The sequence below is a fragment of the Mesoplodon mirus genome (assembly GCF_964341445.2).
Source record: "Mesoplodon mirus genome assembly, chromosome: 8".
NCBI lineage: Eukaryota > Metazoa > Chordata > Mammalia > Artiodactyla > Ziphiidae > Mesoplodon > Mesoplodon mirus.
The window spans coordinates 45,255,563-45,273,884 of NC_138984.1; the positions used below are offsets into that span (position 1 = coordinate 45,255,563).

General features: G+C 37.7%; 1 protein-coding gene across 3 annotated transcripts in view; it reads right to left on the minus strand.

The window, feature by feature from the left end:
* The window catches only part of PMS1 (PMS1 homolog 1, mismatch repair system component), a 98,334-nt gene that overhangs the window by 24,649 nt on the left and 55,363 nt on the right, over nt 1-18,322 (minus strand). For all 3 annotated transcript variants that reach the window (XR_014294802.1, XM_082629797.1, XM_082629796.1), the window contains 4 exons: nt 8,791-8,907; nt 1,792-1,914; nt 1,099-1,242; nt 56-948 (listed from right to left, as the gene is read on the minus strand). Coding sequence is in view for 2 of the 3 variants with exons in the window: in XM_082629797.1 (XP_082485923.1) it covers nt 56-948; nt 1,099-1,242; nt 1,792-1,914; nt 8,791-8,907 (1,277 nt within the window). In the remaining variant the exon portion in view is untranslated. The remainder of the gene's footprint in view (nt 1-55; nt 949-1,098; nt 1,243-1,791; nt 1,915-8,790; nt 8,908-18,322) is intronic.

Here is an 18,322-nt window from a genome sequence, read left to right on the forward strand (position 1 = left end):
ATATAGAATGGAAATATCTGAACATTCAGGTCCCATGAAAGCTCTGGAAACTTACTTCAGTTTTTCCTCTTCACTCAGTGTCTTCCACAGTTCTTCAATTTGTACTGTTGCATCTTCCAAACTGGTCTTGGAATTGTCTGTGAGAAACTGAGCACGATGATCTTGAACAAAAAGGGCACTTGCTGACATGGGTTTCTTGATTACTCGATTGCTAATTAAATCATAAGCTGTAAGCTGTCCAGATTTGTTATCTACCACATTTGATTTTTTGTTATAGGAACTTTCATTCAAATTCTTTTGTTCAGGACTTGGGTTATTATTATTATTACTTCCTTTACATGCTAAACTTTCTTGAGGCACTAAAATTTTCACAGGTTCAATGTTTTCTCCTCTTGAATCTTTAAGTACATTTCCCTTGCTCCAGTCATCTACACAAATTTCCAAAGACTTCTCAGGAACCGCTTCTTCCTCATTTTCCCCACTCTCATCTATATGGCCTTTACTGCCATTTTCTGATTGGGCTCGCTTAACAGAACCTACAAAACAAATTTCACTAAATTCCTTTTGGGTGTCCTCACATGATAAATTATTCATTGGAATCTCCTGAAATGTATTTCCACTGTTCTTATCAATGCTAGAATTTTCACTATTAAAATGATCATCACAATGGTCACCAATATGCATCTGATGATTCAAACAATAATTAGTGTTTTGCCCAGATTTATCATTATGCACATCATTCTGGAAAGGAATGGCTGAAGTATCAACATTTGGATAATTATTTCCAGATGTTTCCATCGTAGTAAAAAGCACATCTGTTTCTGTTGTTTTACTAACAACCATGTCATCTGAGGAAACATCTGTTTTATTACTTTCATAAGAATTTGTACTAGTTAGTGATCCATAATAAGTTGTCATCAGATTTTCAAGAGCAATCAACACAGATTCCTGAAAATACAAATTAACAAATGTTAGAGGAAATTATGAAAATAATATTAAAAAATCTACAGAAACAAGCAAATCTTTTTCATATGAAAATGGTTAGGACTGCATAAGTTTGTAAATAGCATAAATACAAAAAAATCTGAAAAAGATTACCTTATTCTGTAATAATACTTGACTTTTATCTGGTGTTAAATTCACATCTACATCAGCTGTAGGAACATCAATTTTCAGAAAGAAAATGGGATACAAACGAGTAGATTCCTTTAGGCATTTCAGATTGTAATAATGTCGGATTAGCTAGAAATATATGAAATGAGTGAAAGACAAAAAAAAAGACATAAAAAAAGATAGTATTGCCATCTTTAAAATACCACCAAAAGAAGCATATTTAACTGAGAAACTAAGTGGACATAACTGCTTATTAGGAAAAGTAGTATCTAAATAGTAATGCTCATTTAGAGGCTTTGAACTTACATAAAGCACAAGCGTTCATTAAGAAGTAAAAATATCCAATGCAACTGGCTTCATGGTTAAAAGATCATAGTGTCATGGATGTTTGGAAAGTCCTGGGTTCAAATCCAAATTGTGTTACTTCCTCATTATGTGGTCTAAGATAGTCACAAACATTGCAGTCTCTTCACTATAAATAGGATAATAATTCACCACAGAACTGTTGTGAAGAGTCATATGTAAGGTACCTAGCACAATGCTTAATAAATGATATTGTATCTATTTTTCCTTTTCCTTATTTTGGAACAAATTCTTAGAAGTAGTCCTTATAAGAAGCTGACAAGTGACAGAGTTTTTATTTCTGATCCAAGTGATACTTTTTCTTAAAAAGATTACCTTTAATATATCTTTTTGGTGTACTGGTCGACTGTTTATAAAGATGAAACTCCTTTCTGGGGTTGAAAGACTTGTGAAAGAGTGGTCTGCATCATGCTTTGGAAGAAATCCACTTAGGTAAATCTATAATTGTAATAAATAATTACAGAATTGATATGCAATGTCAATGATAAATGTGATTCCATGGGTCTGGCTATATATAATACATTAAGAGGTATAAAAAAATTGAGACTTCCCCAGTGGCTCAGTGGTTAAGAATCCACCTGCCAATGCAGGGGACATGGGTTCGAGCCCTGGTCCAGGAAGATCCCACATGCTGCAAAGCAACTAAGCCCGTGCGCCACAACTACTGAGCCTGCGTGTCACAACTCCTGAAGCCCGCACGCCTAGAGCCCGTGCTCCACAACAAGAGAAACCACCACAGTGAGAAGCTCACGCACCACAACGAAGAGTAGCCCCCACTTGCCCCAACTAGAGAAAGCCCACATGCAGCAACGAAGACCCAACACAGACAAAAATAAAAAAAAAATTTTAAAATAATAAAATAAGTAAAATAAATTAAAAAGCCTAAATAACACTGTATATATATTTTAAAAAGGTATAAAAAATTAACAAACAAATGGATTTCGATCTTAAGGTCTAAAGAGCCATATATTTCCTGATAACCATGTCATGAGCATTAACCTTAAATAAATTACTGAAGCATGTTAAATTGGTGTTCTCAGCCTCTGACTCTCCCTTTTTGCAATTCTATTTTAAGGAAAAACTGGCATTCATGAGAGTTTCACCAACGGGCATATATCTTGTTGTCATAGGACATACAGCATAAATACTGCTCTCTGCTCAACCTGATCTTCTTTCTGTCTTCTAAAAATTTCTTTCCTCATATTGTGACTTTCCTCTGGCTCTTTATCCTTTTCTTTTCAGCCACCATTTTCTGTAAAGAAGTGGCTGTTTCTATTTTTATTCTGAGTATGCCATGAAGTCAATCTGACTGGGTTTTCATTACTGAGGGAAAAAAAAATCTTTTATTCTTTGATACATTGCAGCGTTGTACTTTATCTTCATTTTTGTTTAGAGAACTATTTTACAAATGTTTGAAGACGGAGAAAATAAAGAAGAATCCTAGAAAAAATACCAGCGAGAAGATTAATTGATTTAGGGAACAGAAGGCAAGGAAAATGCTCCTACTTTTACTTTTAAAGATAATACAGAGAATTGTTAGGAATACCGGATAGAGCCAGACTGACATGATTTAAATCCCAGCTCTACTACTAGTGTGATCTTGGTCAAATTATTCAAAATACAGGCCTATAATAATCTCTTATCTGAAACAACTGGCATCAGCTGTTTTATTAACCTGTTAAGAAACAGTAATAATGGGAAAATTTCAGCTTAGGTTTAGAAAAGCAAGAGTGTCAGTGGGGGTGCTATTTTTAGTTAAGCAGAAACCATAAGGCTCCTTACCAATGTATCCTGCAGGCTGCCACCTATGTCTGTGGCTATCCCTGCCCTTGGAAATAAGTGCTTAAGGAGATGCAGTACCAATTTTAGAACACTAAGCGCATTACCGTCACAGTGCCAAACTGTGCCAATTAAAAAAAGTTAATAAATAAACCTAGATAATCCATTATAAAACGAAAATACTTAATTAACTGTAAAACTTCACAAGACTTATAAATGGTTGTATAATTTACCAAGTAACATGAGACCCTTCTTAAAGCACCTGCTGAGCATCAGGAAGAGCCTGTATAGCCTCTGAAAGACTTATTGGGCTTGTTGATGGAAAAAGAATACCCAGAATAGGGAAGAATGAAGATTAAAATGAAGAAAAAATTGGTAATATTGCTAGTGTTTTCCTTCCACACCATCTTGGCTGGCCACTGAATAAATACTATTACTTCTGAATACTGAGCTTTAAAAATGGCTTGAGACTAACAAACTTTAAGTTATATGGAATAGTAAAATCAAACGGCAAAGTCTTATAAAATGCTATAAAAAGTGAAAATCCATCTAGTTCGAGTGAAGAAAAATGTCTGTAGAGACCAAATCAGTGCAACAAAATAAAAAATTAGATAGCCCTTATAAGATTCTATACCCAACAATTAACTAAATAGCAAAACAAAAATCAAAGGCAAAATATAAACAAATAATTCTCCCCTGATTGTCCTTCAGCTATGGACCCCTCTCTCCTTCCCTTCATCTCCAATATTCTATAATCTGGCTTCTACCTCAGTGACCAACTCCAATGGACACTTCGTTCTACCCTTACCTGACTCTCTACAGACCCTGATACCAATGACAACTCTCTACTTTGGGAAGCATGACACTGCTTCAGCCTTCTCTTTTGGTCTTTCTGTTTCCTCTCTGACAGTTCCTCTTTAGCCTGGTTTGCTGGCTTCTCTCTCTTTGCTTACAGCCTATAATGATGATGGTCCCCCTGAGTTTCATCATCAGACCCTTTTTTCTTGCTCTCTACTCTCCCTGAGTAATTTCATTCCCATCTATACACATACACCAGTGACACTAAGATACAGATGTAGAACCTTTATTTCTCTCATCCCCAAATGCTTACTATCTTTTTTTTTTGCAGTACGCGGGCCTCTCACTGTCATGGCCTCTCCCGTTGCAGAGCACGGGCTCCGGATGCGCAGGCTCAGCAGCCATGGCTCATGGTCCTAGCCGCTCCACGGCATGTGGGATCTTCCTGGACCAGGGTACGAACCCGTGTCCCCTACATCGGCAGGCGGACTCTCAACCACTGAGCCACCAGGGAAGCCCCAAATGCTTACTATCTTTAACTAGCTGTCACACAAATCTTCTCAATCTCACCACATTCAAAACTTGATAAAATATTTAAGCTCACTTCTACCCTGCTGTCCAACTAGCTTCTCCTGTATTCCTTTACCATGATAAACAGCCCTGCCCCCTACCCAGTTTGTCAAACCCATCTCTTCTTCTCTGCCCCGATTCTGTTGAAGTAACCTTGACGTTCTCCTCTTTCGGTAAACCTCTAGAACCCTATGAGATTTATGTTTCTAAAGTAAAAATTTAAGTACTTCTGATCAGGATAGTGGAATAAATTCACACTTATTAATAATTCCCTTCTCTCCATCCCAACTGCAAATACATAGCAGTGATAGATAAAATAAATTTTTACAAAAATTTTTAAAGACCTAACCGTTTAAAAATAAGACAAACATAAAGATGTTATGAATGCTAAACATAACAGGGAGTGATGGCTGAAATCAAAAGCTCTCATGTGCTCTATGATCAGAAACCAGCTGTGTCAGAAAAAAAAAATTTGTTACGATGTGTGATTATGGATGTAACTAGACTTACTGTGGTGACCACTTCACAATGTATACATATAACAAATCATAACATCGTACACTTGAAACTAATATGTCAGCTGTGTATCAATTAAAAAAAAAAGAAAAAAAAGAAACCAGCTGGTCAATTGGAAATTCAATTCTTGTATGGAAATAAGGACAGAAAACACATGTAGTTACAGGGGATTTACATCAGTCTTTCCCTTTGAAATGGGCAAATTTCTCCTCCCACCCCCACAAATGTTTAAAAAATACTGTGACCACTGTTTGGAGCTGCTTGCAAGGATCACCAGAAAGAACAGAGACAACTGCAAAACCAAAAATAAGGTTAAGCCAAGTCCGCTAGGAAAAAGGGTCTACAAAATCTTGGCAGGACGAAAGGCATGAACTACTAATATTAATACCTAGTTTTGAATTGGAGCTGGGAGGGCAGTGGTATCTGCCAAACTATGGGAAGGGAGGGGAAAGTGGGAGAGAAAAACAAACAATAAATCTGCATTCAAAGTGATTTTGTAAATTAAAATGTCAAAGCATATAAAATGGCAGAGAATGAGAGAATATTCTCTCAGGAATAAAAATGATAGAGCAATATGAAAATGACTGAAATTAGTATGTGTACCATGCTTTTAAAAGAGTAAATAAAAAGCCATTATTATTTTTAAAAAACCCCCAGAAGATAAAGAAATCAAAACTGGTAGCTATAAATCAAGTTTAGAAGAAAGAACAGAAAAGTAGATATTGCTGTGGGAATAAAAATCAGGCAGCACTGAGGAATTCACCCAGAACTTAGCATGGATTGATGCAGAGCTATCAAAGAGAAGACAGATGTCAAAACAAACAAACAAACAAAAAAACCAACTTGAGGAGTTCCATCAAACCAACAAAGCCACACTGGGAAACTCCATAAGAAATGCCACCACAGCAGTGGTGCAGCTGGGATCACCATCCATAATTAGGAGATTCTTCCCATAAGGAGTTGCTATAGATAAGAAAGGGACCCTCAACATTATAGAAACAGATATTATGAAGATTTTCTGAACCCAAGGTTCCCAATGACTTATGCATCTGCCACCCCAGTCCAGTGAAGGGCCTTGGTGGCCAAGTTTCACAACTTGAATGTATGTAATGAGGACAAAAGTGAGGTGAGAGGGGCAACCATTAGCAGTTGCTAAATAACTTAAGATTGATTTTGGCTAGGAATGGGAATGGGTCAAGGAAACTCTGAAAGCCCAGAAAGCATGAAATGGTGATGGGTAGCTGGTGGCAACATAAATACAATACCCATTTAGACACACAGTGCATGAACAAAAGAGAGATTTGGTTAGACGATCATTCTCACTAGGGAGACACTCAAAAGTCTGTCCTTCTGACAACCCACTGAAGTGGTACTACTCAGCAACACATGGTTTCCAAGTTCCCTCATTCCCCCATGCAAGAATAACCACGTGAAGGTGCAGCACAGTTTTGGTATCTGTCAAAGATTACCAGCAGCCCTTGTACAATTCTATCTCAAGAGAAAATTTAAAAATCAATGGACATGGGGCTCCCTGGTGGTGCAGTGGTTAAGAATCCGCCTGCTAATGCAGGGGACACGGGTTCGAGCCCTGGTCCAGGAAGATCCCACATGCCGCAGAGCAACTAAGCCCGTGCGCCACAACTACTGAGCCTGCGCTCTAGAGCCCGTGAGCCACAATTACTGAGCCCACGTGCCACAACTACTGAAGCCCACACGCCTAGAGCCTGTGCTCCACGAGAAGCCACGGCAATGAGAAGCCCACGCACCCCAAGGAAGAGTAGACCCCGCTCGCCGCAACTAGAGAAAGCCCGCGCGCAGCAACAAAGACCCAACACACCCAAATAAAATAAAAATAAAATAATAAATTTATTAAAAAAAATCAATGGACATGCACAGATCTGGCAACATATCTCAATACAGATCAAAGAAAAGAAATCCCAACTGCAGGACTGACTTGTTCCAATCACACATGTAATCATAACTAACAAAGGTCTAAATCAGTGCTTTTCCTACTTGAATATGCACTCGGAGACCATATTAAAATGCAGATTCTCATTCAGTATGTCTGGGATGAGGCCTCAGATTCTTCACCTAACAAGCTTCCAAGTAATGCCAATGCTGCTGGTCTTCAGACCAAACTATGACAGGTAGAATCTCTAAAGCACAACACCACAGATATCATGTCTGGGTCTCCTGTCACAAGCTTCCTGGGTTACCAGCATAGGCTACAAAGTTCCAGGAAGCCACAGGGAACGCAGGGAAATTTAGACAGTACCCTTATTATCCCAAGTCAGCCACCATGACCAGTCCAAGGTGGCACTAGTGTCTAAGCTATTAAACAACTATTAAGAGAGCTCTGGCCGGGGCTTCCCTGGTGGCGCAGTGGTTGAGAGTCCGCCTGCCGATGCAGGGGACACGGGTTCGTGCCCCGGTCTGGGAAGATCCCACATGCCGTGGAGCACCTGGGCCCGTGAGCCATGGTCGCTGAGCCTGCATGTCCGGAGCCTGTGCTCCGCAACAGGAGAGGCCACAACAGTGAGAGGCCCACATACAGCAAAAAAAAAAAAAAATCTTTGTTATAATTCAAGTTTTTGGGCTTCCCTGGTGGCGCAGTGGTTGAGAGTCCACCTGCCGATGCAGGGGACACGAGTTCGTGCCCCGGTCCGGGAAGATCCCACATGCCGCGGAGCGGCTGGGCCCGTGAGCCATGGCTGCTGAGCCTGTGCGTCCGGAGCCTGTGCTCCGCAACGGGAGAGGCCACAACAGTGAGAGGCCCACGTACCGCACAAAAAAAAAAAAAAAAAAGAGAGCTCTGAAAAATAGAACCCATGTCAGATCATGGCCACTAAGGGTGGCCTGAATTGTTCCTCAGGAGAGAGAACTCTTAACGCATTAATTGAGCGCGAGCTCCCATCCAAGACTCTAATAAGATGATAATTAAGAACTCAATACTGCAAAAAAGGATAGGAGGGGAACTAGTAGCAGAAAAGAGATTGCAACAAATTATAAAAAAGAAAAGGAGAACAGAGAAGTCATAATAATGTATACTCCATATAAGCTTTCAACTTTTAGAATGAATCTTCAAATAAAAGATGATTACATAATTAAAAATCTTCCAACAAACAAAAAGATGGTTACATAAGAAAATAGGTTATTAAGCTAGATAACATGAAAGTGGAGCTGACATGACTGAGAGGGAGAAGAACAGGTAGAAGTAAGACTGGGAATGTTAATAACCTCATCCAATATTATTGGGACTGAAGAAGACGGAAGCTGACAGATCAAGAAAATAAAGCTGGAATACATATACCTAGGATGGGAAAGGGAAAACAAAGGTAAGAGAGCCCAACTTCTTTTCTTTCATTATAGAAAGTAAACAGATGAAGATTCTAAATTGAAAATCACTTAAAAAATTAATGTAGCCATGATACTTAAAATTAAACAATAAACAGAAAAGATAAAAACAGGAAGCAGGGCTGGGAAGAGAGGTTTAATATGAGCTCTGTGCGTATTTTCTTTTTGTACCTTATACACATACTTCGTTAAAATTTTAAAAGAAAAAATTCTTGCAACCCCAACCCCACAAAAAGGAAATAATTTAACAGTTTCATTGGTAAATTATAATTATTAAAGAACATTTTCATTGTATACCTGAGATTCTTCAGAGTGGTACTGAAAGGGTTCCATGTTGCCCATAACAGCAGTCCCCAGAACAGACATGAGAGCCATTTTATGATCTGATACTCTAGTTTTCTGCCAAATAATTGCCTAGGGACAAAATAATACAGACAACTTTTGACACAATTTTGATTTAGTAAACTCAAGTACTTATACAAATTATTGCTATATTTAGCATTCATCCCTAGCTTATATTTTCTGCATCATTTATAAGATATGCATGTCTGACAGAACTCCATTTCCAAATTTTAGTAGCTATATATGCTGCAGTGTAGAATCTATTTTAACTTCCCTTAACCTCAATTTTCTTCTCTCTATAAGATGACTAAGAATAATTATCTCCCCGAGTTGTTGGAAGATGAAAATATATGATGTAGGCAAACACATAGGCCGGTGTCTGGCATAAAACAGTTTCATTAAATATTAATTCTCTCCCCTCTTCTAATCCTAAACTTCAGAGTATATTTAAATTAAATCGCTATTCCAAGTAAAGTATTACTGTTTTATTGAGGACAGACACCTATGCTATAAGATTTCTATAAATAGTCAAACTGGTATAAAAATTTAGGATAATGTATGCTTTTTAAAATTACCTTTATAATTACCTTTTATACACAGAAAACTTTAAAAAAGCTAACTGAACCTTACAGACATAAAAGCTGAATAATGAGCTTGGATTTTTTTCACTGCAAGCATCCAGTAGGGTAGTTTAAGAGAAGCATAGTCCAGAGAGACTGCACCAAAGTTTGGCTGTGAAGTGTATGATCAGGTACCACATACTGAAATTTTTCAGTTAATAAGGTCCAATTATAGTCAAATCTCTTAAGAAACCACCAATACAGACACATATCATACATTCAACAAATATTCACTTAGAACCCCCTAAATGCTAAAGAAAATGGGTAAAGGGCTTAGGAGAAAACATTAACATTCAAGAGGCAGACAGAGGAAGAAGAGGAGACTGAAAAGGATTGGCCACAGAGGCAAGAAGAGTCACAGGACAGTATGGTGCATAGAACAAGGAAGTTTTTTTAAGAAGAAAGAAGTAGTTATGTGTGACCAGTGTTGAGAGACCAAGGTAAAAAAAGAGATGTGGGGCCTCCCTGGTGGCGCAGTGGTTGAGAGTCCGCCTGCCGATGCAGGGGATACGGGTTCGTGCCCCGGTCTGGGAGGATCCCATATGCCGCGGAGCGGCTGGGCCCGTGAGCCATGGCCGCTGGGCCTGCGCGTCCGGAGCCTGTGCTCTGCAGCGGGGGAGGCCACAACAGTGAGAGGCCCGCATACCGCAAAAAAAAAAAAAAAAAAAAAAAAAAAAGAGATGTGGCCACAGGATTTAGCAATCAGGAGGATGAGAGCAGTTCTAAGGAAGCAGAGTGAACGAAGCCAAATTTTACTTACTAGACAGTGACTATAGGGGGAACATATGAAAGAGACAGCTCTTTTAGGAAGTTTGGCTGTAAAGTGAAAGCAGACAGCAATAACTGGAGGCAGGTGGATCAAGGGAAGCTCTTGATGACACACTTGAACAAAAAGCAGTGAGGGAAGAATGGGTATACAAACAAGTAGGTTTGCAGAATCAATGGAAAGAAGTTGAGAAAGTTCTCCTTTGTTCTCTCTTTCTCTCTCCCTCTTTTTTTTTGTAATGTGGAAAGGTTATTTGTTCCAAGTAAAAAGACACTGATTTAAATATCTGATTGTAGAGAAGGTTTAAAAGAGAGACACTCTGGCTAGATCAAAGGATCCTAGCCAAACAAATGCCTTAACATGACCAGGAACCTATGTAGGCAGGAAGAAGTACTAACAATATTATATATAATAAAATGAAAGGGGAAGTAAATGAATTCATGTTGTTCTCTAACTGGCACGTCGGGATAGCAGCGAAAGGCTGTTCTCTTCTGGACAAGATGACAATAGTCACTGACTCTGCTTCTTGATATGTATCATCTGTAAGCCACTTTTGTTTTTAGAATCTCAAAGACCAACCTGCTGGGGAAAACAGATAGTGTAACAACTGATCAAGAAGACAAAATGCCCAATATTTAGTGTAACAGGAAAACCTTTTACCTATTCCCAGGGTTTTATTAATACTAATCAAGTAGGAGTTACAATTTATGAAGAACTTACTTACCAGGCACTACTATTCTAGAAACCATTAGTTTTCACAACCATTTCAGGCAGGTATTATTATCTCATTTTCCAGATGAGGAAACTGAGGCTCAGATTGATTTACCCAAAGAAACAGAGATATTAAATCACGGAATCATGATTTATACCTTAACCTTTCTGGCTCCAAATTTTTACTTTGCTAACATCTCTCTCCTCTCTAGTCAGGGATAGTAATAAGTTAGAGCCAACTCCAGACCCTAATTGGGAATTCTCAAATAGTGTCTCTGACAAATGCATTTTCATGTATGAGTACGTGATATGTTATGAAATCTCCAGTTGTTTGAGGGTTTTAATACACTCTCAAAACAAAATTATTTTTAAAATTCATTTAAAGTTAAATAAATAATTTACCTTTAGAAGAGGGCAAGGAGAAAAATAGGGGTCTCCAAATCAAAGAAACCACACCAGAATAACAGAAATCCAAAAAAGACTAGGAGCTACTCTTATAGCATCCTGAAGTCAGAATATTTTTGAGAGTGCAGCTTGTCAGTACCAACCTTAGCCTTATTGTGCAGATCCATATACCTAAGAATTTCTAAATTTCTGATAAATTTTATTTATTAATATTCATATAAATACAGATGTGAAGTCATTAGTCCCAGCAAAATGACAGAACTAGAATTTAGGTACTGTTCTGTCCTAGATGCCAACTTTTCACTGTCTATTGCTTTGAAAGTGATCTGAATTAGAAAAAAAGACCTAAAGTGCATGAAATCAAATAGAAAAATAAATTGTAAACAATTAAAAAACTAAGGTATAGGTTCAATGTGTATATTTCTAAAAAAAATATGTTTTGGTAACTACATTTCCACTTAAAGGACAATACACTATTTAAAATTGGAACTGCTCCAGGAAACATGGGATGTCACATAAGTATTTTTAATCATTATTTCAGCACATACTATAATATATAAATGCTCTGGCTAAATTAAAATTTTTGGAGAAACTTCTAAATTTATTCAGCAAATATTTTATTGAACATCTACTTTGTACCAGATTCCATGCTAAAAGCTGGGAATACAGAGATAGAAGGACAAGGTCCCAGCTTTCAAGGAGCTAAAAATACAAAAGGAAAGTAAGGTATTAAAATAATTATAATGCATTATGAAAACTGCTAATACAAAACACAGTGGGAACACTGTAGAAGAAACCTAAGTGTACTCCACAGAGCAACTGCAAGTGCGGTGAGACTTGAAAGGAGTCTGCCACCCACAAATTATGGGAAGGGCATTCCTGACAGGTAGAAGAGCACATGCAAAGGTATGGAAGCATAGAAAATATGCCTTGCTGGAGATGAAGCTGGACAGATAGATAGAGAGGAACAAGATCATGAATGACCTAGCATATCATGCAAAGAAGTTTATAGTTTCTCTTAGATGCAATGCAGAATCAATGGACAAATCTAATTGGGAAAATGGCATGATCAGATATGGATGTTAGAAAGAGATCTTTTGACCTTGAGGACTTTCTGTTAAATGAGGTAAGTGAGACAAAGACAAACACTGTATGATATCACTCATACAGTGATACAGTTTTTCTAAGGAAAAACTCACAGAAACAGAGTAAAATTGGTAGTTACCAGGGCATAAGGGTTGGGGGGATAAGACAGATGTTATTTAAGGGTACAGACTTGGAATGAGTAGTAAATAAATCCTAGAGATGTAATGCACAGTACAGTGAATATAGATAATAATATTGTATTACAATCACCAAACTTGCTGAGAGACTAGAACCTAATTATTCCAACCAGTAAAGAGAAAAATTAGTTAATGTTACAGAGGTGCAACTATTGCTACAATGGCAATCATATTATATTCAATAATACAGTATCAAGTCAACATGTTGTATACCTTAAATTTACACAATGTTTTATGTCAAATATATTTCAATAAAAAAAGAAAGAACTTTGGCAAGAGTCATTTAGTGAGAACTGAAACTAAAGCAATATGGATTTAAAAATGTGACTGTAATAATCCAACTCAGAGATTCTCAACTTTTATTGAGGACACATAAAATGGATGAGGTTCACATTCGTAAAATAGTCTCATAGACACTGATGATTGTGTGTTTTTCCTGGCACACTAGCTATAACACTATTGCTTTCTCTTCTACTCACAAAAATATAATGGAATGCAAGTCAGTAAAAGTGACATTTACAGGATTATTTATCTTATTTTTTTAAAGGTAAAACATTTGCAAACTTTGGTGTTTTACTAATATTAACACTGGCTGAGAATCACTGGACTGGGTAACAGAACCAAGCACACTGCTAAGAGTAAAAAAAAACAGAGATAGACTAAAGGATATGAAACAGACTTGATGTGATTTTGTGACTCGCTGCATGGGGAGAGGAAGAAGAGGAGAAGAATCAGGAATTTGACTGAATCCCTAGTACCAATAACAGCGTCAAGTACTCAGAAGGGCCCAGTAAACAATTTGTTGAAGGAGTGAGCAAATGAATACATTTTTCTAGAGAAAAGTAAGCCTAGTGGAGTTGGAAACTAGCTCTTTATTTTTAAATATTAAGACTGCTGGTTCTCACACCACTACATGGGTTAGAAATTATAGTCTTTGTCTATTCCTTTAGGAAATCCAAAACAACTTTGCTTTTCCTTATTTTCTTTAAAATAATAGTTTTATTCTGATAGAACTGACATGATACAATTTAAGTATACAAGTATACAATTGAATGGTTTTTAGTATATTTACGGAGCTGTGCAACTAAATCCCCACAGTCTAATTTTTTAAAACAATTTTATCATTGCAAAAGGAAACCCTGTACCCAATAGCAGTCATTCCCCATGTCCCTGCACCTTCACCTTATGCAATCACTAATCTACTGTCTCTATAAATTTCCCTACTTTGGGTATTTCATATAAATGGAATCATACAATACATAGTCATTTGTGAGTGGCTTGTTCACTTATAGCATAACTTTGTCAAGTTTTATCCACGCTGTATCAGTACTTCATTCTTTTTTTTTAAATCCAGTTTTATTTAGCTACACAATGCTAAAGACTTTACAGACTGTCTCAGGTGTATCTTACAGTAATGATACAATTTAATTTACACGAAAGGGTAAAACATAAAATATATGAATTTAGTTTTGAGTTTATAGTAAGGGAAGAAGCTAGCATAATTAATATTATATGATCTAAAGAAAAAATAGGAGCTAACAAATTCTGTAATTGAGTGTTAATTTGCATGAGATGATAGATTCTCCAGATGAGGGACTTTTATGCTGTTCAACTCAGAAATTTAGTGTCTGTCACATAATGAATATTATTTACATGTTTTAAAATGAGATGGATGTAGAAAGCCATCAGCTGTACACTCCACTAATGATGATTCTAACTCAGCTCAGGCCACAGGAATTTCCAATATTCTCTCCCTTAGTTATGCTTCTAGATGGAGGGTAGAAATAGGTGACTGAGGTTCTTTCCAATTTCTATAAACAGATACTGATAAAATGATTCCTACCAAAAAGTTACAAATAATACTGACAGCAGCAAGGCTCTTTGAAAGAAGATCATTTTGAATGACATTGCTTCCTAGTTCTGTTTATCTTTTTCTTTTTCAAGTGAATTTTGAGTCACTGCTTTTTTAACACTTCTGAACAATTTCAGCTTAGATATAATTTTTATGCAATGCCTCTGAATTCTGACCATTAAACACAATGTGTTTAGGTAGGAATCGTATTAAGTCATTAGTGTGCTTCATTTCATCAGCATCTGGGATAGTCACTGATTAGCTGGGTTGACGGGTTTCATATGTAAAAATGTGCAGAGTTCCTTTTATCTTCATCGCCCATACTAGAAATTTTAAAGGCAAAAAAGCTATGCTCAAGTGATTTCAGGTTAAAACATGTGATTTCAAGTGATTTCAGAGTTTGGGCACTCAAACTTTAATCAAAGGCTCAATCTCCACATATTTATGTGCAAAATTCCAAAGTGATACTTATCAAATAAAGAAATCTTAATGTCCTATTAACAGCTATATAACCTACACTTCTGTATGTCACATAACATTTAATTCTTTTTGCACTGGGAGCTGCACTGCAAACATAAATCTATTTATATAAATACAGCCTTCCTGAAAGATTCCAAAAGCACTGGTCCACTCAACATGCCTATACACATCGAAGTACTGAGGTCCCATCACAGAGAAAAGAGTAATGGGTTACGTGGACATACAAGGAAAAAAATGGTCAGAATCCTTGCCCTCCAGAAATTAAAAGCTGGCTGAATTAGAATGCAGTATTGGTATCAATAGGATAATTTAAGGACATGGAAATATTTGGTTGATAAAGAGCAATTTCTTTTTTAAAATCTTTTTTTCATCTTTGAGGTATAATTGACAAAAACTATATATTTAAGACGTACAATCTTATTGTTTCATATAACATTGCATTTTGTGCAGTGATCACCACAATCAAGCTAATAAGCATTCATTACCTCACATAGTTACTATTTTTTGTTGTTTTACTTTCATCCCACCACCAACGCCCCTCTGGTAAACACCTGTTGGTTCTCCATGAGTCTTTCGGTTTGTTATGTTTGCTCATTTGTTTTTTTAGACTCCACATATAAATGAAATTATACAGTATTTATTTTTCTCTGACTTATTTCACTCAACGTAATACCCTCTAGGTCCATCCATGTTGTTGCAAATGGCAAGATTTCATTCTTTTCTTATGGCTCAGTAGTATTCCACTGTATACATGTACCACATCTTCTTTATCCATTCATCTGTCAATGGACATTTAGGCTGCTTCCATATCTTTTTTTTTTTTTTTTGCGGTACGCGGGCCTCTCACTGTCGTGGCCTCTCCCATTGCAGAGCACAGGCTCCAGACGTGCAGGCTCAGCGGCCATGGCTCACAGGCCCAGCCTCTCCACGGCACGTGGGATCTTCCCGGACCGGGGCACGAACCCGTGTCCCCTGCATCTGCAGGCAGACTTGCAACCACTGCGCCACCGGGGAAGCCCCATTCCATATCTTGACTATTGTAAACAGTACTGCAATGAACATAGGGGTGCATATATTTTGTCAAATTAGTATTTTTGTTTTCTCTGGAAAAATACCCAGAAGTGGAATAGCTGAATCCTGTGGTAGTTCTATTTTTAATTTTGTGAGGAACCTCCATGCTGTTTTCCTTAGTGGCTGCACCAATTTACATTCCCACCAGTGCAGGAGGGTTCCCTTTTCTCCACACCCTCTCAAATAACACCAGTTATTTGTTGCTTTTTGATAATAGCTATTCTGACAGGTGTGAGGTGGTATCTCACTGTGGTTTTGGTTTGCATTTCCCTGATGATTAGTGATTTTGAGCATCTTTTCAGGCGTCTGTTGGCCATCTATATGTTTTCTTTGGAAAAATGTCTACTCAGGTCCTCTGCCTTTTTTTTTTTTTTTTTTTGGCGGTACGCGGGCCTCTCACTCTTGTGGCCTCTCCTGTTGCAGAGCACAGGCTCCGGACGTGCAGGCTCAGCAGCCATGGCTCACGGGCCCAGCCACTCTGCGGCATGTGGGATCTTCCCAGACCAGGGCATGAACCCGTGTCCCCTGCATCGGCAGGCAGACTCTCAACCACTGCGCCACCAGGGAAGCCCCTCTGCCTTTTTTTTTTAACATCTTTATCGGAGTATAGTTGCTTTACAATGTTGTATTAGTTTCTGCTGTATAACGAAGTGAATCAGCTATATGTACACATATATCCCCAAATCCCCTCCCTCTTGCATCTCCCTCCCACCCTCCATATCCCACCCCTCTAGGTGGTCACAAAGCACCAAGCAGATCTCCCTGTGCTATCCTCTGCCCAGTGTTAAATCAGTTTATTTGTTTATGATGTTGAGTTGTTGAGTTCTTTGTACTTTTTGGATATTAACCCCTTATCAGATATATTGTTGACAAACATCTTTGTTCATTCAATAGGCAGCCATTTCATTTTGTTGACAGTTTTCTATCGTTGTGCGAAAGCTTTTTAGTGTAGTCCCATTAGTTTATTTTTGCTTTTGTTTCCTTGCCTGAGGAGAGAGATCCAAAAAAATATTGCTAAGAGCAATGAGTGTACTGTTTACGTTTTATAATAAGAGTTTTACAGTTTCAGGTCTTACATGTAAACCTTTCATCCATTTTGAATTTATTTCTGTAAATTGTGTGAAAAAGTAGTTCAGTTTGGTTCTTTTGCATGTAGCTGTCCAGTTTTCCCAACATCATATGTTGAAGAGGCTGTCTTTTTCCCATTGTATATTCTTGCCTCCATGATAAAGGAGATTAATTGACCATATACATGAGGGTTCAATTCTGGGCTCCCTATTCTCTTCCATTGATCTTTGTGTCTGGTTTTGTGCCAATATCATATATATATATATATTTTTATAACTTTTATGTTTTATTTATTTTTGGCTGCACTGGGTCTTCGTTGCTGCATGTGGGCCTTCTCTAATTGTGGTGAGCGGGGGCTACTCTGTTGCAGCACATGGGCTTTTCACTGTGGCGGCTTCTCTTGTTGCGGAGCACGGGCTCTAGGCGTGTGGGCTTCAGTAGTTGTGGCACGTGGGCTCAGTAGCTGTGGCTCACAGGCTCTAGAGCGCAGGCTCAGTAGTTGTGGTGCACAGGCTTAGTTGCTCCGCAGCATGTGGGATCTTCCCGGACCAGGGCTCGAACCTGTGTCCCCTGCATTGGCAGGCAGATTCTTAGCCAGTGCACCACCAGGGAAGTCCCTATCATATTGTTTTGATTGCTGTAGCTTTGTAGTATAGCTTGAAATCAGGGAGCATGATAATTCCAGCTTTGTGCCAATATCATATTGTTTTGATTACTGTAGCTTTGTAGGATAGCTTGAAATTGGGGAGCATGATAACTCCAGCTTTGTTCTTCTTAAGATTGTTTTCGTCATTTTGGGTCTTCTGTGTTTCCATACATATTTTAGAATTATTTCTTCTAGTTCTGTGAAAAAAGCCATTGGTATTTTGATGGGAATGCACTGAATTCGTAAACTGTCTTGGGATGTACGGTCATTTTAACAATATTAATTCTTCCAATCCATAAGCATGTTTTATTTTTCCATTTGTTTTTGTCATTTTCAATTTCTTTCATCAATAACTTATAGTTTTTTGAGTACAGGTCTTTTACCTCCTTGGTTAGATTTATTTCTGGGCATTTTATTCTTTTTGATGCAATTGTAAATGGGGTTGTTATCTTAATTTCTCTTTCTGATAGTTTACTGTTAATATATAGAAATGCAACAGATTTATGTATATTAATTTTATATCCTGCAATTTTACCAAATTCATTTATTAGTTTTAATGGTTTTCTGGGGGCATCCTTAGGATTT